A 26,380-nucleotide genomic window follows, 5' to 3' on the forward strand; every position below is an offset into this window, starting at 1 on the left:
AGCTAACACAGGACAAATGACCAAAGAAAGAAACACTCCACAACGCAGTAACCTGTGGCATGGGGGGCTTGTTTTAATTATGCTGTCGTCGCAACTGTAAACATGGGTATACAAAAGATGCAGCAAAAGCAAAAATAACAAAAAAAGACTCCCAACCAGGTTTAACACAAAAACCAGGTTCTCCAAGTGTACAAAGAGCCAGCGTCTTTTCTTTTTTTGGATTTTCCTTTTTTTTTTTCTCTTTTTTTACACTACATACAATGGATCCTATGTACAGAAGAAAAAAAAAATGTTAAACCTGCACTTCAGAAAGCACAGGGCACGTCCTCGGAACGAAATGCACCGTGCTGACAAGAGAGAACAGCGTGTTAAACATATCTTCACTCTGTGAACATTTATTTTAATACTTTTTTGTTTTCCTTAATAGGGACATTCAAACACGACAAGCAGGCTTCCCCCACAATGCGCCACGTCGTACGAAAAATGCCATTTGCTAACCACCATGACACTCAACATGTCGAACATGCCTGGGGTGTTTAGAACACTAGGGAATCCCGCTTGCAATGTTTTGAATGTCCTCTATTTAGCTGCTTCTTAAGAAAAGCACAAATGACGTTTAAGACATTCGTATGGGTAGCTTCACTGGGCCATACGAGCACTCACAGGTGCCTAGATATCTCTCTGTTCTGCTGTGCGAAAAATTTCACTTTCACACACGCGGTGACCATATGAAAAGAATTTTTTTTTGTGCGTGTGCCAGTTCGCACAAATGCAAATGTTTATGGTGCTCTGCAAATTCACAATAAATGCCACGACCACTGAAAAAAAAAAGTTAAATTTGAGCCAACTAGCACAGAATGTGAGATGACAACATCTTAACGACAGACTGGCAGCAAATAATTTAACGTCATCTATGTGTAACATGCTTTTGTTTCTTTCGTCAAAAAAAGAATGAAAGAATCGGAGAAGGTATTGTTCATCACATGATGCACTCTCAGCCAGAAAAGCGCTCCTACCACATCTCTAGGACGTCTAAACTATGGCCATCAAATGGCTTTAGTGTTCAACTCCAAAATAAGCCCATCAGCAAAAACAAAAAATGAAAAGGTCAACAAAAACAATGAACTAGCTAAAAACAATAAACCTGCTTTCATTTTCATTAAAACAAAAAAAAACTGTACACTCATATAACAAGGCACAAAAGCAAGGGATTAAAAAAAAAAATCTTTACATCACAGTTCTGTGCAGAAAGGTGTTTTTTTTTTTCTGATGACACGAGGCACAGTCTTTAAGTTCACAGTGCACAACTAGCTTTGTTTTATATCACCACTGCACTTCCTGTTCCTCTTTCTCTTTTCAGTCTCTATTTTTTTTTTTTTTGTGTCTGTTACTTAACATTCACAAGATGAGGCTCCTCTGGACCCGTCTGCCACCGCTCTTGCCAAAGAAGCTGTCCTCTCAGCTCACAACTTGTTTTTTTTTTTGGCAAATGAACACACTTTACATAAACAAGGAGTCACGCCCGCAAGGAGAGCGAGAGACATGACCGAGACGCGACCAAACACAGAGACAACTAGGGCACGGTGACAGGTGATTGATGTGGTGGGAGATCACTCGTTCTTCTTGAGGTCGCCTGGCTTTTCTGACGTGGAGGGGTCTCCTCCGTCGGACGACGGAAGTGCCCCGTTGGGCTGCTCCGAACCAGACGCCGCAGAATCGTCGACTGCACTCGTCCCAAACTCGTTGACTCTCGTCGGATCCACACGGTAGATCCAGCGCTGGTACAGGAATATTAGGAAAACAATGTCTGCAACAAGATGAGAAAAAAAGGCACGCAAGAGCGATTAGATTTAGATTAGATAGATAGATACATTAGATAGAACAAGATTTGATTAGATTAGATTAGATTAGCGCAGGTCAGGCTGGGCCGCCTGACCTGTGCTGCTTGAACAGCATGATGTCATGTGATCAAGCGCATTTCCCTTCCTTTTCACGTATGATGCTTCTTTGCCGTCACCACACATTGTGGATGTGCCTTGGTGAAGGTCATTACCATCATCATCATCAGCCTATTTTTATGTCCAGTGCAGCACGAAGGCTTCTCACAGTGATCTCCAATTACCCCTGTTTTGTGCTAGCCAACTCCAACTTTCCGCCTGCAAATTTCCTGATTTCAACGCCCCACCTAATTTTCTGCCATCGTTGACTGCGTTTCCTCTCCCTTGGCACGCATTCTTCAAATCACATCATTTACCATATCATATCGTAACACAAATTAAGTGAATCCAAAGTACAAGGGTCAGGTGTGCACCTAATGTACACTACTATGCCTTTCCCAAGTAATCAACAAACACGCCCAGCAACAAGTAGCTTCGTATCACTACTTGTTGCTGGGCCAGCTGGTTCATGCTTATTATGGTGGAAAATACATGAAAACATGTGAAGAAATGACCAGACAGGAAACATTATGAATAAAATGTATTTTAGAGGGTAATTTCCCCTCGCACCTTTTAATGTTTGTGATGCACTTCGTCTGCCAGCAAAACTTAAATATAATTTTCCAGAGGAGTTTTTGCTCTACATTGCAAGTACAGTAGAACTTTGTTGATAAAATGCAGTTTTGTAAGAATTCCCGGCACCAACGTTTGCAGTAGAGAACACAAAAGCTAAGGCAATACAGTTAGCTTCTTTTTATCAGTGAATGCATTCCCAGAAAACACCACGACCTTACGGCACCAACCCTCACTACCTCGGTAAAGTGCAACTGCACGATTAGTTTTCCAGCCACTAAATCCCATGTTAACAAGAAAAGGCACAAGGCACACTCAACTGAGGCACCCACTACGGCAGCTTCCTCACAATACTCGCACGTCCATGTCACAAGAAAATGCCGGTACACATCATATATATATATATATATATATATATATATATATATATATATATATATATATATATATATATATATATATAGAGAGAGAGAGAGAGAGAGAGAGAGAGAGAGAGAGAGAGAGAGAAACTTTATTAGAGTGGAAAAGATTCAAAGGAAAGGTGGTCGAAGTCCCTCAGTCCAGGGCCCCACTGACCTCTGCCGCCTGCCCGACCTGGCTAATTCAGGACTTTTGTCTTGCCAGGTCGGAGTGGGCAACCTGTGCGTCCCACTGCTCGACTGCGTTACTGTTGTTTGGATTATGAGAATGCTTAGTACGCACCCGATTACATGTATTAGGGTGGGTAGGCCGCTGCACCAAGGGCAGTTGGCCCTATAGCGAGTGGGATACATCGCGTTTAGCAATTTTAGATGGGGGAATTCCCTGGCCTGTATTTTGCATTCCCTTTCGGTACCAGCAAATCTCCTCATGGGTCGTCGCACGCCGGATTCACAGCTAGCGCCGCCAACCCTCTTGAGATAAGCATCCTCGCCTATCTGTTTCATGGCTCGTGCTGTTGCGTGCTGCTGCAAGCGTACTGCATGCATTTAATAGGGGCAAACCAAATACGCCGTCATTCCATTCTGCAGGTGGCGCAAAGTGAGTGTCATGTTTCGCTCTTGTGGCACCGTAATCCAGCTGTCGCCCCCCAGCTCGATTTCGTTTCGCTTTCCCTCTGCCCTCCAAAATGACAAAGCGCCTCTTGGGTCGCTCGAGCCGCACCAGCGCGAGGCACGCTGGCATGTCATGCTGCAACAATTGTTGCCAAGCGAGCAGGTCAAAACTGCCAAAAATGTCCCGCCGGAAGAAGCTGCTGACTCAGGACTAATTGGAGGAGCGCAAACGTAAACTTGCCGAAGCCCCACCAGCTTGGCGCGTGTCGGCGCCTCGCGCGGCAACAACCCACGCAACAGTTTGAATTATGTAGACGTCAGTTACAGTTGCGTCTGCCAAATTTTTTAAAGCGACTTTAGATTGTATGTTATTTTGGTGCATTTATTCCTAAAACGAATGAATGGGGTTCCAATGTAGAAATACTGCAGAAGTGTGCACTGCATTTCGGGTAATAATTCTGTACCACACGTCTCTAATTGCGCACTCCACAATTACGAGTAAATCATGAGCCAAAATAGAAGTCCGAGACTCACCATCTCTGAAGCAGCCAAGCCTATACATGGTGGGCATCTTGATGACAAAAGCGAATATGTCGTCGATGAAGGTGTTGAGAAACTTGTACGTCAGCATACGCCAGGGCAGGTGTGCCACAGACTTGAGCTTGTAGTTGATGAACAACTGTGGTGTCATCATGATGAAGCCTGCACAAACAGAAACAATAAAATCGAGGCAAGTTGGCATTGATGTGACCCTAATTACAGCTATCACGGAGCACGCTAAGAGAGTTTAGGCCCCTTACACGTCAACAAATGCGCCATAAATTGGAGCGAGTTCGGCGACTAGCTGTTAGGTTCATCTTTAATGAATAACCCCACTGTCATTCCACGACTGAACTATGCAGATTCGCAAACCTTCCCTTCCTGCTTTAGAATTATGGACAATGTTTGGCCAATTAAAACTCCTGTTTCTCACTATTCATAATGAAATTAAAATTAACAGGTCAGACTTCTTCCAGCTTTCCGAGAACGAACACTTATATAGCTTTTCTTTCTGCTAGCATAATCAGAGAATGGAACATGCTTCCCAATTATTAGGTTAGTTCCTTTTCAGTAGTAGTTTTCTGAATGAATTAGACTCATTTGCTTACTCAGGTAAGGAGTGCTTTGAGCAAATTATTCTTTACAAGAAGCCGTGCTTTCACAGACTGTTTTTCTTGTTACAATCATTGATGCCAACTGTGTGAGGCATTATGTGTAATCAATGCAACGCTTTGTTAACCATGAAAGATGCACGCGAAATCATTCGCAACTGTTATGACCTGTATTTTCACCCCGGTAAAAGCCCTCAAGTGAGGCTAAAAGTATCAATAAACAAACAAACAAATACATCACAGTATGTCTCAGGCAAAAGCACGGCAAAAGGACACAAAACAGTACTTCACAGTTAACAGATTCAATCAAAAATAAGCGCTGTCACGTGTCCCTTCATCATACCCTCGACTCGGTCACACTGCCGTGACAACTATGCACAGCATAAAGCACGCTAGTTATCGCCATTATTATTGTCTTCGTCCACAGTGAAAAATGTACAGGATTTCGAGAGCGGCTTGATGGTTTAATGCTCAACGTACACGTTGCAAAAGACACACAAGGCAAAGCTATTCTTACACAGGTGAGCACACTGCATAGAACATACCAGACGCTCCATTCCACATGCTGTGTGTGTCCTCTCACTGACAAAGAATGCTAGAACACAATAGAAAACGTACCACCTGTGGAGGACACTAGGAAATTGCTAACATCATGACATCGACATCTGTACACAACTAAGAGGCTATAGCAGACGCGTCAGCCAATGCCCCCGACACGAGTGTCAATTTGTTGCCCTGCGCTTAAAGGATGAAAACAATTTTTTTTGTAAATGCATATGTCAAATGCAAATTTCAACATCCTAGTTGGCAACGAGCACGGCAGCTAATGAGCATCCCAAATTAGTGGGGTTGGTGGTATGTGTGGAGTTGACCCTTATGTAGAGTCTATTTGTCCCAAGACACATGTGGTAACATGCGTCTACATTTCATGCGCATTCAGTAGACAATAAAGGCTGTGCTTTGCACTGAGCAGCTTTTGGCATCTGCAATCTTGCACAGCAGCCGATGGACACAGCAGCAAGGAAGGAAATTGCATGTCTCGTGCCCGCATGCACAACCTAACATTTGCCGTCCCGGTGACACAATTTCATTATTGTTGCGGCAGGCGCATGCTGTAGATCGAAACACATCTAGTGCCGCAGCAACTTGCTCTAGCAGTTTATTGGAGTTGCAATGAGCACTCATTCAACAGCTCACGTGCGCCAATCAGCTGATTGAACACGCTTAAAGGGACCATGACACCAAATTTTCACGCTTGAATTGTGCATTGCATGTTAAATATTATACGTCCCACATCTGGGCGAAATCTGGGCACATTTGATGCAGTAAAAAACTAGCCTTAAATTTTTTTTTTAATATCGCATTTGAACCATAATGGCAACTGTCTGGCAACACTAACGAGGGATCAAATGAAGTTTATTCTGTCGTCATGCTTGCTACATGTAAGCTTGTTGATAATGGCAGTGGCATTCAATAAAGTGTACAGTGAGCAGTTACGTTGTACGCATACCTGAGATGACATTGCACATTGTCGCCAAATGTTACTGAGGACCTGAAGCATGCACAAATTTTTCGTTGCGTTATTTGCAGACTTGTCGACCAATCAAGGGTTTAGGTGGCATCTTAGGCAAAGCCACCTTTTGTTGGCAACTTCTTTCTCAGTCCTTAAAGATTGTCAGAATTGTGAACAATGCAATGGGGGCGTTCTAGCAGTCTTGGTAGTGCTGACTGTGCTGACTTGTGCAGTTTCTATTTCTGCACTGCTGTGGGTGACTGTCATAGGGCTGGCGCATATTTGTAAATCACAGCTGTCCAGGAATATCTGCTGCTGACGGTGGTGTGCCTAATTTTCCACAGCTTTCATCTTAGCCACTGAGCCACAGCACCTCGCAGATGATGGCGCAACGAGCCGCACTCACCGAAGGTAAGCAGGAAGCCGTACATGGCGCCCAGCACCCAGGAGTACCAGCTCTTGTGCTCGAGGTACATGAGGGAGTAGACGCAGTAGGCCGCCAACAGGGGAAACAGCGCCCAAGACAGGTACTTGAACGCCACCTGTGGTGGGCAAGTCACGGGTTCAACGGGTGTAACCCAGGGGGGAGGAATAAACAACGAAATCTCCTATCAAATTAAATTTGAATGTTTGAGAAGCACAACCTCCAAGTATCAAACTGAATACTGAATATTTTCTAATTTCTAAACAAGGTGAAATAAAAAGGCTGCATGGAATCCACCTGGTTAAAAAAAAGAAAAGCTTATTTACATCATTTGGGAAGAAAGCGGACAATTCATGCATCCATGAATGGAGACTTTTCACGGAAATTTGGGCGTTATGCAGTTATTGCCACAGGTTATATGTGCAGTCTTTCTTTTTCTTTACAGGGTGTTGTAATTGGGGGGGCAGCTTAACCTGCGAAAAAATATGTACATTCGTTCATTTCGAATACTGAAATTCGCGCGTAAGCGAATAGCGAATAGCATAATATTCAATCGAACATTCCAAAAAGTTTGAATAATCACACAAGCCTAGCACACAGGCATCCATCTTAAATTTGACCTGTTTTCGCACCATGCAGCGGTTTGACACTTTACAGGCACAATTGTCAGCACAAGGTCTACACATTGCACTTGTCTCTTTGCAATCTTCAAACCTAGTGAGGGGCCCTTTAATAGAAACATCGTACAGAGAAGGGCATGCCCAAGCCGCAGTGTTGCATGAAATCTTCATTAATGTGGATGAAAGAAGAAAACACAGGTAGTGTGCGACGTAAGCAATACTTGCACCAAACTCAGCAGCTACTTTTCTGGCAAGTATCATACAAGATGAATATGTTTGCTTCCACTATTCTACCTCATTACAACAAATTTCAACTGTAAACAACACTGCTGCTTTCAGACTTGGAATGTGCATTTGCAGCACCCACGGTAACAATACTGACCATGTCATACTCTCGTGTTGAGGATTCCACGTAGGTGCACTTGTCGGTCATGCGAATCCGCGGAAACATTCCAAAAAGCTTGTTTTCTCTGTCCACTGTAATGTTCACCACCTGCAAACAAGTTTGTTGCAATGAAAACATTGCAAAGCACATTTTAAAAAGAAAGGGGGACTGGCGCCACCACCTGGATTAATCGCTTTCAGAAATGCCATTTTCAGCTTAAACTTGCCAATGCACATTAATGCTGGGGCAGAAATAGTAAAAGATGCATGCAACAAACACAGCGCTGACTTCCAAATGAAACATTTATTTAAACGTTAACATATTACATAGACAAAAGAACATTGAGCAAGGTTGTTTGATCTATGATTCTGTTTTTTCCACAGTTTGCCTATCTTTTTTTTTTGTCAGTACATACAGTAGACCGCCACTACAACAAAATAGTCTATATAACAACGTACTCCACATGTCCCGAGCAAATTATATCTTTTATATGTATTGTTAACACTCCTACAATGATGCACTATTACAACAAAATCACCTGTACAACGAAGGAACTTAGAAATTTCCAATGGCTGATTTGTTACTTTACAACAGATGGATGTAGTGGTATCAAACCTGCAATCCGCAGCCATCATTGAGCTGCGACGCACATAGGGAATGACAACAATGACTATGTGGAAGGGCTTGTATTCCACACTAGCTAATATAGCCCTCCCCACCCCCAATTTCCCCCATAAACGTACGCACATAATATGCTCAAACCTGGCAACCTTCAACATTGTCGACACCGTCCAGAACTGGAAGGAGGCAAAGGACAAGGAAGGCAGCAGTGATAGTGATCCACACCCCAACTAAGTATTTTCAGAAGGGAGGCGATAAGAGTACTCATTGCTTTCAAGGTGCAGCTTGCATGGCTCCGTAGTGGAGGACTCCAGATTAATTTTGAACACCTCGGGTTACTTAGCGTTTCGCCGCCATTAAAGTGCAGCTGCCACAGGTGGAAACAAACCTGTGACCTCGAACTCAGCAGCGTGACACCATAGTCACCGTATTACTGCGGTGGGTCGTGAAAAGAAAATTAGCAACGTCGTTGGGCTAAGTATCGTGTGAATTCGGGTTTTCTTCTGCTGGACATGCTTAGCTTGCTCTGTTGGTAGCAATACGACGTCCCATGCCCTTTATTACAAAGTCGTTAGACAGTATTTTGTTAATTTTTCAATAAACATCAGTTAGAAGATAGCACTGCGTTTGTTGTGCATGTGGTCAACGTCGTGCCCACCTTGTGTATCTTCCAGATGTCTATGAGCAGGCCGACAAACACCGAGAGCCGCACGAGGGTGTTGGTGTCGTTGTCCAGGATGTAGAGGAGCACCACAGTCGACTGGAACACGTTGAAGAACACCGAACGCACCGACAGGCCTTCCAGGCTCTTGCGGTTGCGCCAGAACTGGATGTCTGCATGAGGAAATGTGCGAGAAAGTCAAGACAATGCGAGTTGCAAAAAACAACCGAAGTGTGAAGTCCTACAGCTCACCAATTCCACTGTGCTATCACCACAGTGGCCAGTTCAGCTCTTTTAGTACTCAGTGTCTAACAAAAGTGATTAAAACTAAAGCGGAAGTGCATGTGCGTCTTGCATGCAAATGATGCAAACGTACTACGGCCAACTAGTAACACACACCTAGCACGCTTTAAGCATGTTCTGAAAAATACAGCATTAATTATTAACATGTAGGGCCACTAGGCAAAACCTTGCTGCCACCATCAGCAGCAGTTGATTCTCCTCCTGGCTTCGACCTAAATATCAGGTTACCTTAACAATAAGGTTACCATAGCAACATGTTAATCACATTCGCGGGTTCGATCCTGGGCATGACGGTCACATCCCGATGAGGATGATATGCAAAAACGCTCGTGCACCGTGCATCGTGTGTACCATAGAGAACCCCGAGGTAGTCGAAATTAATCCAGAGCACCTCACTGCGGTATGCCTCATGACAGATTGCGATTTTGGCACATAAAGCCCCAGAATTAAAAAAGGAAATGCTAGTGACAGTGACATGCTATAACAACAATACATTCGGTGACCCCCATGGCTCTGCTTTGGTTGTGCTTTAGAATTTGTTTCTTGCAGGTTTATTAAGTGCACACACAGCACTTGTCTTGTGCCTACTTCCTTGTCCTATCTAAGGTGTGCGCTTGTTCAACATGCATGTGTAAACTAATTAGCTCAAGAACAAGTTCTATTAGATTTGTTCCTTCTTTTGTTCAATGCTGTAACAGGCACCGAACTACAATTTCCTGATACCTTCTTTGCTCAAACATTTCTCTTACTCTCTCCCAAATTTAGAGAAATTTCTTGCAATCAATCAAACGGTTCCCTTTTCGTCGAAATACAGTTGAAACTCGTTAATAGGTTTTGAAAAAAAAAAAGGCGTGAGAAAGAAAGACATAAAATGCGGAATAATGTATGACCTAAAATCTCAAAAAAATTTTGCAGGTTCAACTACAGTAGACATCAATCCGAAGCATTGAGTGAATCATTGCAGCACGAGACAAGACGCTGAGGCCTGCTGATCTGGCAAGGTTGAAGCGGCGGGTGATGCACTTCCGTCTGTTTTCTATTGTGCAGTGTTTAAGGACAGCGACAGGAAACAAATGAAAGCGAGCTGGTGGGCCACACCGAAATACGATGCCGCCAGAGTGTACCTACATGATGGAACTAGTCTGCATTTTCCGTGCTGGAAGGCGCATCACGTGACGACATGTCATTGATTGCTGTTGACAGCACCTTGTCCATGATGCGCATAGACAGAAAATGCCAAACTATTTCTCACATCCAGTTTCTGGCAGTGAAACAATGTGGATTTAGCCTAAAATGCTTTCCATGTCGGGCAAGAAGTGCTGCATTTTTACCAACAAGACCATTTTTGAGGTAACCAATACTCACGATTGTCCAAGTGGGAAAAAACAACCAAGGCAGCTAACCATCCATTTTTCGCAACCTCCGTCTTGGCGCTAACTCTCAAACCAGTCCATTGCAAGCATTCGCGGAAAGTGTGGAGTAGAGAGTAACAACATCTTTTCGACTTTGTCACCGGCTCGCCTCGTCCGCTGTCTTGATGTTATTCTCAGCTGGACGGACCATGGAATCGCAGTTGTCTGCGGAGCTGTCTGTCTTAGGACACACCATAAAGAACTCGAGGCACTCAAAACTTATGAAGTGCGTTCCACTACAGCGTCTCCCATAGCCCCAGTGCTGCATTCAGGACATTAAAGCCGATGAATCAATTGCAATCAACTTAAGCTGCCACTCACCGCTCTTGAAGGCCAGGAACTCAAACACGCTGTGCAGCAGCGAGACGACGACAGTGACGGCCAGAAGGTAGGGCGAGGTCTCAAGGAAGGCCTCCTTGAGAGAGTCCTTGTCCTCCTCCGACTCCTCCATCAGGTCCTGGCCGAAGAAGGAAAGCGACCGCATGCCCTGCGCCACATAGAGCTGCCACCGGAACATGCTCAGTGGCTGGAAGGTCAGCTGAAGATCAAGCCACCTGCACACAGAGGACAGTGAAGCCTGCAGCGTGAGAGGACAAAGGTGCGGTGTCCTTCGATCCCATATTTTAAAGCATACATGCTGATACCGGCGAAAAAAATTGTGACCGGGTTCATTGCGAAAAGAACGCAAGCCTGATGCCTCAAACCGGCCAGCAAAGGATCTCCTGCCAAATTTGATCACCCGGTGGCAGCTTGTAGTGCCAATACACAGCACAAGAACAAATTACAAATTTACAACTTACAAATTACAAAGCTAAATTACAAACACATGCTTTGCACTGTCGTTAACACACAACTGTGCAATTGGTGTGATCCCATGGGGGTGGCAGATTGACTTGCTGGCTGCAGGTCAGCCATGCCAAGACGCATACTTGCATCCAGAATGTGGCATTTCAAGCAAGTATTTGGCATTTTTACTGCCAAAAGACACAGCAAAAGAAAAGTTAATCTTTAGGCTATATTCTGGGGTTTCATGTGCCAAAACCACAATCTGATTGCGAGGCACACCGTAGTGGGCGACTCTGTATTAATTCTGACCCCCAGAGATTTATCTTAAACATGGACTTTAATCGAAGTACAAAACCATTTTTATATTTCATCCTCATCGAAATATGGCCGCCACAACCGGAGTCGAACCCACGACCTCAAGCTTAGCAGCGCAAAGGCCAAGCCACTAAGCTACTGTGTTAGATCACACGCACACACAAAGAGATACAGCAGAACCTTGTTGATACGGGCTCGTTAGTTATGGTTTCTTGGCGCCAACGCTCGCAATCGAGAACATAAACAATGACCCAATATTGCAAAAATTTTACACTGCTTCTTTACTGGCTCATGCGTTCCTGGAAAACACAATCTTTCACCACCAACGTTCTGTGCACTGCCAAACTGCGATTATATGATATGTTGCCCGGCCTCTAGACACCATGTAAGCAAAAAACGAAAGCGCAAGGCGGGCACAACCGGGAACAGTAGCCACCCGCCGCAGCAGCTTCCCCGCAATACTCATCTGCCCATCTCGCGAAAACGCTGGCAAGCACTCAGTACCACCTACTAGGTCTTCGCAGGTCGCATTCACAGCTAACGCCACCAACCTTCCAGCGGCAAGCATCTTTGCCCATCTGTTAACACAGCGTATGAGGCGTACAGCGCTGTTGGAAGAGTACGGCACAGTTTTATTAGTCAATAACCCAAACACATTGCCATTCCTTGCTGCAGGTGGCGTGATGTGAGCTTCATGCGCCGGTCTGGTGGCATCGTATTCTGGCGTCATCCGCCAGCTCGATCTTGTTTCAGTTTCTTGTCGCCATCTTAAAACCCTAAGCAACGAGGAAAATGACAGCGTGCGTCACAGGTAGCTGAGGCACCACCATCTCGACTTGTGTCGGAGTCTTGTGCTGCAACAATCTGATCCTTAGTGGACACACTAATACTTCCCGCCAATACACCCCACTCGAAGAAGCTGCTGACCCAGGTAAATTTCGAGGAGCGCAATCTCAAGCTTGCAGAAGCCATAACAATGACAAAGCGCATCTTGGGTAGCATGGGTCCCACCAGCTTGGCGCACGTCGGCATCTCATGCTCCAACGATTTGCACAGCGCTTCGCAATACGTAGATGTCAACTGGAATCGAGCGTCACACTTTTCAGCAACTTCAGATCAAACGCTTTCCCAGTTGGTGCGTCTTTTCTCGCGCTTTTCTTTTTCCAATGCGTGTGAACAAGGTTCTACTGTATTCACTTTCCTGCAATTAGTATTTTCTCAGATCATGCATTTCCGTTTTATAGCACCAGAATAATCCCTGAAATAAATCATGGCCAGCCAAATTTTAAATTTACTTTTGTTATTTCTAATAAGTTCAGCTGTAATGGCATTCCAGCCTCATATTTCTGAACTAGCAGGTAATAGCAACACATTTCGCACATGTGAACACTCCAACATGCTACATTTCTAGCCTGAGGCTTCTTGCTTTTATCAGCTTTGAAATCTCTGGAACTCACTCTGTGGTGTCGTTGATGGCCTGGTAGTCTCGAACAAGGTTCCAGTAGTCATTCAGATACACAATGGGGTAATACTTTCCCGTGGTAGGTTCAAACTCTACATCTGAAAGTAGATAAAGTTCGCAGCTAAGCATTACTTTTTCTTTAGTACTGTTGGAAGTACCGTGTCATACTGTAAAATACCAACTGAATCATTTACTGTCATGACTAGTACACGAGACTACCAAATGTAACCGCGTTGTTGCGATACAGTGAAATCACGAAGTAATGTCACCCCTATGGTCATTGAACTCTCTACTGTCTTCCACCAAAATTGCACTCGTAATTCACTAGAATAAATTTCACTAGCACGAACTTTCTCTCAGACGCTACGCTGACTTTCCGCTCTCATTATTGTACCTAATGACCCAAATTTTCATTTACAGGCATAGGCATACAGTCGAACCCACTTATAACAATATGCCACGAAAATTCCACTGTTATAACCGATATTTGTTATAACCGGGTTGCATGAAAAAAATCTAAATAGGAGGATGGCAGAGCTGATGTGAGAAAACTATATAGGTTGGGAGGCCAGTGCCCCTACCCACTACCTTCCTCAGCTCGGCTGCCGAGTGTTTTTACTCGTTTAACTGCTTCCTGGGCGCTCCAATCACGTGTAACAAGCCGCGGCTGTCAGCGTTAAAGAATGGCACTGCTATAACAACTGCAAAGAGGTGTCACGGGTGGCAAGTGGTATGCGAGCACCGCCTTGCTTTGGTGGCCCCAAAAGGGGCCTTTTAAATATTGCAAGAAGGTTGCCGCGGCAGCCTGTCAGCTTGAGAAATCCAGAAGAAACGCTGAGGAAAGATCGCCACAGGCACCTCTCCATGTACTTCCCACTGGCTTGCATGAGAAAAGCCTATGTCCGTCAGCCATGCATGCTTTACACGAAGCTTGCTGACATCCTTCTCCAATGCATACAGGTGCTCGACATAGTGCAGCAGAAGGTTCCTCACAAAAACGAAGCCCCGGAGGGACTGAATCGTCTGCAGGACCTCCTGTAAGGACAACATTGAGGCAGCCTGCCCTACCGCGTAATCGCTGCCGTCGTCACCGTCGCTATGCGATGCAAGCACGTTCGTGACGATCATCTCATCAGTTAGAAGCAATTAGTTTCCAAATCTATAGCCGTGCGCTTTTTTTTCACCGGCAACGTCGTGCATTGCCGATGATCAGCGGGCGGATCAGCCATCTTCTCTTTCGGCGGCGAGTCAAGCGAAACCGACACACCGCGTGGCCAGGAACCACTTCGACGCAACCAACAAAGACGAACACGAGCGATTAAGCTGTTCACAGAACTGCGCTGAACGAGGAGCCAGCGATCAAAATGCGAGCAATCTGCTTGCGGCGCAGTTGGCGTGGTCCATTCGTGTTTCGAAGGGTGGGGCGAGGTAGAGCTATGGGCGCAGCCCATTCGTGTTCAGAGGGGTGGAAGGGCGACGGGAGAGAGCCGCACGGAGATGGCTGGAAAATGAGCGTGCGGCAGCTGTTGGAGCAGCGGTCCATCATGCAGCTGCTTGAATTTCTCGTTTTGTTTTTTTTTCTTTTCAAGGATTTCGCATTTCACTACCTTTCGGCTCAGACACCCAGCAGCCAGACTGACTGATAATGCAGCATCTGGGCATTGTAGTAAGCAGGTTATTTCACCATGGAAAACATACAAAAGTTGACGGTGCAGCAGCTTCTCATTGTTATAACCAATATATTGTTAAAACCGGTATGGTTATAAGTTGGTTCAACTGTACTATGACATGTTCAGACTTTCATGCAACAGCACACTTGAAGCTGAAAACTTCGTTAAACTGACGATTTCATTAAACGCAGGTTTTCATTGTTTCCACAGTCCAAGAAATGTTGCAAGGACACTTTTGGTCACTAGAACATGAATAACTTACGAATAAACGTCTGTATGACAAAGACCAAGCGATACCTTCCTGATTGGCTGTCATTCTGTATGTTGTGAGCATAATGCAGTATATAGTGCCTGAGCTGCACAGAAAATCGTTGATCTATGCAACTCTTTCTGGTGGTAAGCAAGTTTTCTCCAGCCAATGCATTTCAAAGTAATAGGAAAAGTAAGAAGCGCAAATTAAATCAAGTGCTGGAAAAAGAGCTCAATCTTCATAAAATTGGCTGGGTGAGTTACAACACATTCATGTCTCACGCGATTGGCCTAGACCAATCGCGTGAGATCTCCGATCGCGTCCCAAATATCCCCAATGCTGTCCATATAATAATTACGCCATATTTTGTGACATAAAAGTATTAGGCTTAACTTTACAATGAAATTACAACATGTGTGCCTATATCCTTTTTCCATGGGTGATGCTCATTTTTTGGTCACACGTGCGAATTGAAAGAAGTCCCTCTAGCCTTCGTATTATTGCCTGCTATGTTTACAGAGTACAAATTTTATGCAGACATGTCCCAATTCGCCTAACTTGCGATTCCACTGCATGTCGAGCGCATTACCATCATCGGGCAGACGGATTCAACTCACACTGATCGACGGGCATCGGCACTTGGCCCTGTGTCCACGGGGTGTGGTCGTCTATGATGTTTATGGTCAGGTTTGGGTGCCAGTGGGACAAGATTTCTTCTTTCATGGCCTCAGCTTTCTGCGCAGACAGAGGTGAGGACATCAAGAAAGCACCAGAGATGGCGAACAAGTAAACACAGGAGCATAAAGGCGCTGATGACAGTACCACAGTGTCTACACGAAGTAGGGAGCTTTGTGGTACTAACACCAGTCATGATTACTGGAACATTGAAATCAAGACACCCAGGCACATTCAGGGGCCCAACAAGTGCAGGGTGGAGACACAATTGCTCAAAACGCAAATGATTATGTACATAAAGACTGGCTCGTCAGATGAGAAAGAAGCATCACACAGGCGTGCTTTGCAGGCCTGTGTGCTTTGGGCTTTGTTGTCCTTCGTTAAAAAAAAAAAATTGAGAGAGCAACGTAGACAAGGAACTGCCATCCACGACTCTATTTTTTTGTTTTCGCGGTTGCTTTAAAAATGGTAAATAATGCCTTCCAATGAGGATTCGCAAACATTCGCCGCAGAAATATCCCAGACTTTGTCTGCTAGATAATAAAAACTGCAATTTCTACACGGTTTTTCCTCGTAAAAAAGAACACCTGATTCAAACCCCCATAATTTAAAAAAAAAAAATTGATAAAATCTGGAAACAAAGGACCCTGCGTATAAAGGCCAATGCAACGTTGCGTGGTTAACTGCTTGCTCCAGAGCAATAACAAATAAATGTTGTGTGGCAGCAACATCCGTTTTAAATGTGCCTGGCTTTTCCTTTGCAGGTGCGGCCCAAATAAAACCCCACAGTCCAGACTGTTTTTTATGTGCTGCCACTGCCCTGAAATGCTTTTTTTTTTTTTTTTGTCTTCAGCACACTTACCACATGCTGAAAGACTGCATTGAGACGGTGTAAGTTCGGCACGCACCTCTATCATTTCTGGTGTCGCAGCCGTCTCACCAGTGAGCAAGTTTTGGGTGCGCTTGTACCGCAACTTCTTGTACTTGTTTAACTCTAGGAACAAAAGAGAACAGGAAAAAACAATGGATGAGCACGCAGTCCGGAAAAAGGAAAAAAAAGCACATCACAGTATGGCATGCCTGCCGACCTGTAAACGTTAAAATCTGTGAAATCCCACGGACACAATACCAATAAGTCACACATCGCTTTTTGATCGCAGCGGCTTTTTCCGCAACTCCGATGTTGCCGACATCGCCTGCTTTAGGAATTTTTCTGTATGAACTTGCTTGAAGCAAGTACCCCCATTGCATAAGGCTATCAACACTAGGTTCAGAGACTGAAAAGCAAAATGCTTTCATAAAAAAAAAATATTTTTTTACAAATATTAATGCAACATCAGTAAAAATCATAAAACAAGCCCACATTTGTGAACAGTACGAAAAATTCAGGAGGCTTTGCAGGCAGGGCACAGGATTATGCATCCGCATGGTAGAGGGTAGAAAATTTATGGAGTGCCAGCAGTCTTGGCGGAAAACCCAAACTTTTCCGAGCTGAAGGAGGTCCCAATTAGGCATGTGCTAACATGTAGTGGTAAATCTTGAAACTGAATCGAATATTGAATACTTCTGAATGGCGAAGAGCCATTGTCACAATTCATATAAAATTATGTTTACATTCTAGTATTCGTTAACATTAGCAAGGTTCAGGCATCACACTGTACGTTATGAAGCGTTGTTTCTTAAAAGCACAAATGAAGCATTAGGAACAAGTAAGCAGTTTGTTTGCATACAAAGGACTCTTTGGAAAGTGCAAATTATTGCAGCAGAACCGGTGATGTCTGGCTCCCCGAGTGACGTAGCCTGCTCCACCGCGCGAATTCTCGTTTTGTGCCTATACTATGCCCACGGGGATGACAGGCGTCGTACATTTGCTCCAATTCCATGTTTGATTGTGCACAGTTGAGGTTTTGAAATATTCGACAACTATCCAAAAAAAAAGAACATATTCGCTTTTACGAACAGGGACTATTTGATTCATTAGTCAAAAGTTTAGAATGTTCACACACCCCAGCCCCAATACATGACCCATGGGCTAAAATTTACATCACTCGAATCGCCTCACTAACCTTTGACCCTTCACTCAGTGCACAACCAAGTACAGCCTATGCAGAGTACTGTACAATGTACAGCGTTGCATCAATAAGAAATTCGCACATACACAACTTTTCCACATAAATTGCTCAATTTTTCAACTAAAATTTCACACAGGTGTGACGTTTCAAGCTGCACTTTCATAACATAATGTTTGGGAAGAGTTACTGTCTGTTTTGTGCAGGAGAAATCAGGCGATCCTAACATCTGTGCCGATGCCAGATGAAAAATGTAGCTTTCCTCAGTGGCGAGAACAAAGGAACCACCTGACGCTACGAAACCAAGACCCCTCTAAACTACGTTTCGCCCGCTTGCGGAACCCTAAAACGCCACGTGTGGAAACACCAAGTCTGCAAGAAGACAAACCCGGTGATGCTGACATCTCCAGTTCAGCACCGCATGCGTGGAGACACCCAGTTAAAAGAATTGAGTGTCATCCACACCGTCTTGTGGGACGTGTACCAGAACAGGACGCTTTTTCGCATTCTTGAAGCGGCACGGCGACCTTCTCTTTGCCGACAATGAACGGCAGCAGTTTGCGCAAGTCAGCCACACTTGCAGCGAGCAAAGCTGAGACACACACCTTGCCGATTTTTTCCTCCGTGGCATCTACTGCCTTTCAAATTTGTCTATTTGACAGCACCTGCCAAAACCTCTGCCATTTCATCGACACTGAATATTTCCGATGACGCAAGAAGTGATCACAGCCCCATTACCAGGCGCACTTGCCGGGGCGAGGTGCAGCAGTGAACGGGAGTTTGGTAAGTGCGTAAAACAGCACTATACTCCTGCATGGAATTTCTAACAGGACGTGGCGACTGTTCTACGTAGCCAGTAATTCCATACGTCCTTGCTCATATATTTGGGATCATCTGTATAAGTGCAGAAGAAGCCAGTTGTTTAGCCAGGGCAACCAATTACACAAGGCTGCCTTGTTTCTGCCATAGTTGGTATGTGGTCCAACGCTTGATGCAAGTTTGAAGTCACTGGACCAGTCTCACTTCTGAATGTTAACTGTTGCAGTTAAGATAGAGAGCAAGCTAATAGAAAAACCAAACTGAACTCGCTACCTGAAGTGGGAGGGAGGCTGAGTACGAACAGGAAGAACAAGTTATGAAAGTGGACCTGAGCCATTTTACCAAGCAGCACGGTTTCTCTGATGTGTTTTTTGCTTGCTTGTCTTTCTTTTTCCCTATACCTTGCCAAATACGTAGTTTGCTGTGTGAGTACAATAGGGCAATGACAATTGTTAAGAGTAATTTAAAATTTGTGATGAAAATTAATTCACACAAAATGAATTCACATGACACAGTGTTTACTACCCATATGGAGCTAGGTATAACCTCCCATGTGACCCCATTTTAAATTAACATTAATAACTGCTGGCTCCAATACTGATTTTCTAATGCCTAGGCAAGTAGATGAAATTACTCTTATGAACCAACAATTTTCAACTTAATATTGTCAGACAAAGGATGTCAAATTAGGTAGAAATAATGCAAACAACAAAAAATTCATTTTACAGCCTCTGTTTAAGTATATTGGTTAAACTTGGCGAGCCACAAGCAACAAATAATAGCCTTCAAGTATGGTTATTTAAGCACCAAAACAAGCCATTAATTGCGTTCACTTGGACGCAAAGTTTGTAGATCTGTACACTTACGCTTTTTGCGATAGACTGTATGCATCTGGGAGTAGTCCTTCCCTGCCTTGGGATCGGGTGAGTAGCCATTTAGCACAAAGAATACGTGGAGAAAGATCGTACCGTTGTTTTTCACCCTCTGAAATGCAGATAAAATAAAGTTAGGCCTCCTTTCACCTACCTCTTGTCGAATAACAGCTATGTGAGAGGGTAGCCTCACCTCAAAACTGAATAAAGAAAGCCCCATGACAGCATAAACATGACAGGAAGCAAACTGAATTGAGTCAAATTTTATGTTTCGTTGAATACAAATATTTCAAAGCAAATTAATTATGTATAAAATTATCTTAACCATTCCTTTATCTGGGACACCAATATATTATGTAGAGCATTTCGGCAGTGAACATCTCAAGCTTCTGCCAGTCATGGGATCTTTGTTAAACAGACTTGAACTTCATTGCCATCCAGCTTCAGTCCCGCAAGTGTGACATGCGCCCTCTTCCGGCTATCCACATGGAGAGTTAGAATTGAGCAACCTGCCACAAGCAATTCTTTGAAAATCTCACGAAAAGAAAAAGCGTCATCCATACGACAGTAGCATAAAGCCGCAAAAAAAAGAAAGTTGATTTGGGGTTTCTCAGGAAGGAAGCATTGCAGTTGACTAAAATTTCAACCTGGTCCTGTGAATGACAATTTTCCATTTCACAAATTTTCCTGCGCCTTGAGGGCTTTTGTGGAACTGGTTTGTCATATTCTTTGAAAGTCTCTTGGAAGAAAGCAAGAAAGAAAGAAAGAAAGAAAGAATAAATGGTGTAACACCAGAACGCAGTGAGAACTGTAGACATGAGGCCGCGTCTAGAATTGTAGAAAAATAAGTGAAATTAAAATGCAGGTAACTTGCCTCTGACGGCCTAAATCTCGTGTCCTTGGTGTAAATGGAGTCCCCGTTGGGTCCTCCATGCCAGTCGCCATAAACGATGCCTGGCTCTTTCCACACTAGGGCTTCTGGGTCATCAAACCGGTTAAAGGTTGAGTCCTCCGCGATGTACACATACATGTCCTGCAATCAAGCAGTTTGGGGAGGAATAGACAAAAACGAAACTATAAGTTCCAAGCTGCACACTCTAAAATATAGCCACGGGTTATAAAAGCTGCTCATGCAACGCTTGTCCAACACCCAGCACTGTGAGAGTTAATAACGGAAAAAAAAAAAAAAAAAAAAAAAAGAAACACTGACCAAAGCACTGTCCACATGGCACTGTTTTGTGTCCACAAAATAAGTGAAAAAAGCTGTAATCATCATGGGAGGTTGCATCAATATCACCAATAGCAAATCACACTCATTCAGCCCGATGTTGCGCTGCTCCCACTGCTAATGACAAGTGCGTGTCGGCATTGAGAGAAAGCTGCCCCAAAGAGCATCTTTTTTTAATTTTGATGTTAATTCCAAGCAAAAACCAACCAAGTAATACGTTTCCAGAATCAGAGTGATGAAAAAAATTGTGAGTACAGAAAAAAATTTGGGAAGCCGTACATTTTTCCGGCATTTGGGGGTTAAAGGATTAATTGCATGCAAGTTTACAGAAAGTTATATTCCGGGTAGCCCCTTTACCCTCCAAGGGTTCTAAGTAGAATACGGTTATAAGTTTATAACAAACTGGCTTATGCACTAAAATTAGCTTACTATATGAGGTAATCCAACACAAACTGGTCTATGATGAGCTTAAGCTTTTGAGATGTGTTCGTTACACAGTTGAACCCACTTCAATGCTAGTTTTAACAGTATATGGGATGTAACAATGAGAAGTTGTGGCCCAGTGACCTTTTTGTGCGTGTCCTGTGGTAAAATAAACCGCTTACTACAAAGTTCCCGCGCCGCATAATTGGTTATAACAATTAAACCTGGCTACTGGGTGTCTACGCCAAAAGGCAAAGGAATGCAAAATCCTCGAAACGAAAAAAGAGAAAGAAAAAAGAAAGAAACGCAAGCCACTGCACTCTCTCTTGTGTGCCACACACACCATGCACCTTCGTTGCGTCGCCAGCATGGTCAAATGCATGCACCGTCATTTATTCTCACAATGGCTGAGAAGCTGTACAAACGGCACACGTGGACAGTACCTATCGACAGATTTGCCCCTAGCGAAATGTTTCCCTGGGGATTCGCCCCTAGGGAAACATGCGGGGGGGAAATTCTGACTCTCAGAAAAAGAGTATATCACGATTACAACACACACAGACAAAAAAGAACGGAAGTGATGCATAAAAGTGGATGCGGCTTTATTCATCGTTACTGCGCACTGGCATCACAAAATAAAGTGCAAGGACAACTGCTGACGTCTTAAGTCACTGTCGGTGAGAACAGCATTGTCCTTAATAACACCCTCCAAGGTTATTTGATTAACAGCACTCCTGAAAAGTCCAGGACACAATCAAACATGGCAAACCCTTTCACGGATTGCGCGGTTGACTGCTGGCTTGACACACGTGCCTACCGTCTTGCTCACGCCTGCAATTGTAATACGCTGCAACCACACTGGCGCAGCGCTAACAGCGTTCTAAATCGAACGAAGAAAGACGGGGCAAAATGCACCGTGGCAACTTCCAGCTCGCCGCTCTTGCTGAAGGCAAAGTGACGGTGGGAACAGAGGGCACCGCAAGTGAGTGAGACTAAAACAAAAGCAGTGCATTATGTTTGTTTCACAATTGTTTCACGAACTCAAATACATACAACACAAGGCGTGACTGCAGCCAGAAATTTTGGGGCAAAGATAGAAAAGAAACTCGTCTTATATTCATGCTAATATGATATTTAATATAAAGCACTATGCATTCATCGCGAGCGAGTTTAGCAGCATAACAATCGTGCGGCCCCTTCAGTCGCACTTTCCTCTGCAACCAAGTCCTCTTTTGGCACAACATAAACCTCATGCGCAATCTGGAATAATTCAATGTGTGCCTCTACTGTTCACATTATAAGGAAGCCGCTTAATGGGAAGTTGGAATGGCATCAAAAACGTGGTCAGAACACTTGAAAATACCTTGAAATCCTTAAAATCACAGTGCTGCACTAATGCAGAAGTGACCACTCAAAAAAAAAGAAAGGAAGTTCCAGCTTTCTGTTTATTTAGCAATATGCCACCATTTTCCCACCAAACTAATGACGATACAGTCTTTAAAAGGCACTTTATCAGTCGTAACAGATTTACTCTTGCCATTGAGGGGCCCAAAAACTAAAATTAAGGGGCCCCCATTAATTTATCGCTTCGTCATTTCATTTATTCAGCACAAGTAATTTCCCCTATGTTGTCCTTGGTGTCAGTGTCTGTTGGCTTCTTATGCTACGACTAATTAAGGGGCCTTGAAACACTTTTCTACCTAACCACTGAATGGCCTCCCTATTAAAGGACATTGTGTCACGAATGTCATGCTGCAAACATTTTAAGAACACTTCTGCTACAGGTGCAGTTATCGCACTGGCTTTCTCTCTCTTTTCGTACTCGCTAGCAGGCTGGAAGCTAGATGGCGGAGAAGCCAAGCAGGCAATATCCTGCCCGAAGGTGGAGTGTTGAGGCAGCAATAAGACTCGTTGCGGCACCTCATGGTGGCCACACACAGCAGACACAACTACGCGCGATTGTCCTCTGTAGACCTGGAGTGCAAAGACTTAAATTATTTTTCTGTCTTTCTGAGATCCCAGGCCATATATATGTGTTTCATATATTTAATTAAAAATTTGCAGTTATTCATTAGTGAGAATGCTCTTGCGATGCCGAAATCAGCCAATAGCATTGGTGGGTCCAGCTGCCTTATGGTAACGCTACACAATTTCATTGAGGAAGCGAGAGCAAGCAATTTTTCGCTGTTTTGACACAGTACTGTACATTTCCTGCTGCATGCAGTGCAGTAATATTTGGCTCACATGTTCACAGCAGCCTCTACGATAGATCAGCAGCGTTTCCTTACTATGTTCAAAAACCGTTTCGGGGCCCCTCTAAACTAATTTCACACGGATATATTTGGCTAGATTTATCCGAGAGCTCTCACCATGACCGTTCCATTTGGGTAGAGATTAGATGATGCAGGCGTAACTCCCTGAGGGCCGCTCCCGCCGGCTGCATTCTGATTGGCTGGCTGGCCACGAAACCAGCTGGTCATGAAGTATATGATGGCCGCACGAAACAGCAGGCCCTTGAAGACTGACCAATAGGAGAAGGCTGGCTGCTGCTGCGGTGCCTGCTCAATGTTCTCCTGGTTTTCATTGTTGTTTGCTGGGACCTGCAGAAGACAGAAATGTGATACAGCATTTATCAAACGAGAGAAAATGTAACACCGAATCATTTTAACTCTACGTCATGGGCTATGCATTACGTGATCATCCGTCGCCAACAAAACGACAAACTCTTTCCCCGACAAGTGAGGGACATGCAAGCTGCTTTAGCACCAACATCCGGTTATGGTGTCAATGGCACACCTACGAAGACTACAAATAATTTTTGAACCCCTAGATAGGCTTCTTTGACATGCGGCCAAGTCCAAGTTCATGAGTGTTCTTGGATTATATCCCCATCCAAATGTGGCTTCCACACCCAGGTTCGATGCTTCAATCTTTGCAATGCATGGTCTGACCTATTCTCTTCAAGCCTGCAGAAATGTTTCGCACTACAGTCTAAGAGGTGGCACTTCAGGAGGGGTGCAGCGCCCCAACCCCTCACTATGATTCCCCCGCATGCTACAAACAGTGTTAAATTTTGTTATATGCAAACTGTACTCCATTTTGCATTCTTATCCACATCTTCTTATCTGTGATCGGTCACATAACAATAAAATGGCACCCAGAAACTTTTGTGCCAACTTTTACCACTGCAATTAACAATGCCTCACGACGCGAGATTTAACATTTTTATATGATAGACCTAAATTTGGTGCCAGAACAGAGAATAATACAGTAACTTGATTTTGCCTGGAGTGGCTAAAAACCCTGAAATGTTGTGTAAATGGCACACTAAGAGTAAGTTAGCTAAGACTGGGCTCAATTACAGCAGTGCTGCCATAGGGAGTCGCAAGCCAGCTTTTCTGTGCTTCACTACCAAAGTACCTACCTGTTCATTTTTATGGTAACTTTGTTCAGCAGAGCAGATCTTTCATAATAATTGCCCACCACCTTGGAAAAGGACACTAACAGAAGCCAAGCACCTGTGCTGCTTTCCACATTCCTACTTTCCACACAAATATTTCCAGTTTCCAAATGATGTGTGCTTGCCGAAAGCAAGGTTTCCATCTCGTGTGAGCTCCGGCCTTAACTCCTATGGTCGCATTGTGACGGACATGTGACCACAGAAGCTACGAAACTGACATCCACAGGGCTTTCCCATATCTACAGGACTTTCGCAGTGATGGTAAACTCTCCATAGAGTACACCACTTGAAAGATGCGGCCTTGAACAGTGGCGCGTGAGGAAACGGCAACGTGCCAGCACTATGCGTCCCGCTCTTCGTGACGTCACAGCCATTGCCCCATGTTTTTTTTTTTTTTTTTTTTTTCCTGGCGCAGCGCTTTGAGCGAACACCTGCGGCGCAGACTGTAGCACGGTCATGTGCTACACAACTTCACTTTATTATACTATTTTTTAACTGTTTAAACGTGCCGACTCACCGTGTATGGTTGGGCGCAACGAACTACCGCTCACAGACAACGATAATCAATGAGAATGAGACCGAGTACGAAGGTCACGAAGTTACCACGCGTTTTTATCTCTGCAGGTCATTTTTCTTTTTATGATGCCCATACAGACTGCGCACCTTACAGCTCTAGCCGTACACTAATGGCACGTCACTCCTGGGAAGTAAAACGAAATATCTCGAAAAATAAAAAAAATAAAACGGAGTCAAGCAGTGCGTGCACGGATATTTCTAAAGGCCTTGACTTAAGCTCGTAACATTGCGACGACTGCGTGTTCAAGCGAGTTATACTTATAGCGGCCAAGTTATACTTCACGCTCCTTGAAATAATAGACATTATTGCAAGCGTAGGTCCTTTTTTCTTTTTTCCCTTTTATGACTAATGAATGGGCCAGTACCACTTGCACTTTTGAAACCATCCCATGGGGCATGCCCCGTCTCACGTTTACTCAACACCAGGTACAGCGTGCTCCACTGTATAAACGCAGGAAATGAAACACCTGCCGAACAGAATTGGAGCGAGCACTTGATTATTGCCTGCAGAAGCGGAATTTCCCTCGGCCGATTCCGCTCCAGCACTACGGCAAAGTCAGACGGCACAGTAGAGTTCAGAGAACAGCGCTGGTTTTGGAAACACCGTGCAATTCATTCTCGCTACAAACGGGCCCGGTATCCGCGCAATGCGACGTGCACAGATCACAGGAAATCGAAAGTTGACCGACACGGCGAACCGCCGCGGATTAAAAGACAGAAGAAAAAAAAACACACACTACATGAGGAGGGGGCGAAAGGGAGACCGGAGTCGTAAGAGGAGTCGCTCACCTCATCTTGCGCTTGGTTCGAAACTTGACCATTGCTTGAGCGTACAAGCGCTGTGGAATTCACTGTTTCGGTCATCGCATAGGCGGACTTGTGGCCGAGGCGGCGGGGCTCGCTCTGATCGCCGCTGGGTATATTCACAATCAGTTGCGACGACGCGAATGATGGAAACCCCCAGCCGCAGCGATTCGCGATGAGCGAGCGAGAGAGCGACGATCGACCCTCGCCCAATGTGTTTGGACGCCTTTTGACATTGCGCTAAATGCCGAAAAAAAACCGAAGGATTTTCTTTCCGTAAACCTCCCAAAAGAATTCAACAAGCCCCCACGGCTGAGGTACACGACTAATTTTGTTC

At 44.4% G+C, this 26,380-nt stretch overlaps 1 protein-coding gene across 1 annotated transcript; it reads right to left on the reverse strand.

The window, feature by feature from the left end:
- Positions 1-48: 48 nt before the first annotated feature.
- LOC142563137 (putative lipid scramblase CLPTM1) lies at positions 49-26,254 on the reverse strand. The gene is made up of 13 exons (XM_075673683.1): positions 26,029-26,254; positions 23,573-23,803; positions 20,427-20,585; positions 19,547-19,664; positions 16,701-16,786; positions 15,735-15,852; positions 13,193-13,295; positions 10,956-11,188; positions 8,917-9,092; positions 7,635-7,745; positions 6,615-6,750; positions 4,079-4,246; positions 49-1,807 (listed from the first exon to the last, which is right to left on the reverse strand). Exons 1-13 carry the CDS (start codon positions 26,101-26,103, stop codon positions 1,611-1,613), a joined length of 1,911 nt encoding a protein of 636 aa, XP_075529798.1. The 5' UTR covers positions 26,104-26,254; the 3' UTR covers positions 49-1,610.
- Between the last annotated feature and the right edge of the window lie 126 nt (positions 26,255-26,380).

Source organism: Dermacentor variabilis, chromosome 11 (genome assembly GCF_050947875.1).
Source record: "Dermacentor variabilis isolate Ectoservices chromosome 11, ASM5094787v1, whole genome shotgun sequence".
NCBI classification, from domain to species: Eukaryota; Metazoa; Arthropoda; class Arachnida; order Ixodida; family Ixodidae; genus Dermacentor; species Dermacentor variabilis.

What these genes read in the sequence shown, in the direction of transcription:
- LOC142563137 (XM_075673683.1), bottom strand. Translation starts at nt 26,103, where the DNA reads ATGACCGAAACAGTGAATTCCACAGCGCTTGTACGCTCAAGCAATGGT. An exon ending in CAACACGAGAGTATGACATG is followed by an intron (nt 6,751 to 7,634) that starts GTCAGTATTGTT and finishes TGCCCACCACAG; the next exon opens with GTGGCGTTCAAGTACCTGTC. An exon ending in GCTTGGCTGCTTCAGAGATG is followed by an intron (nt 1,808 to 4,078) that starts GTGAGTCTCGGA and finishes ATCTTGTTGCAG; the next exon opens with ACATTGTTTTCCTAATATTC.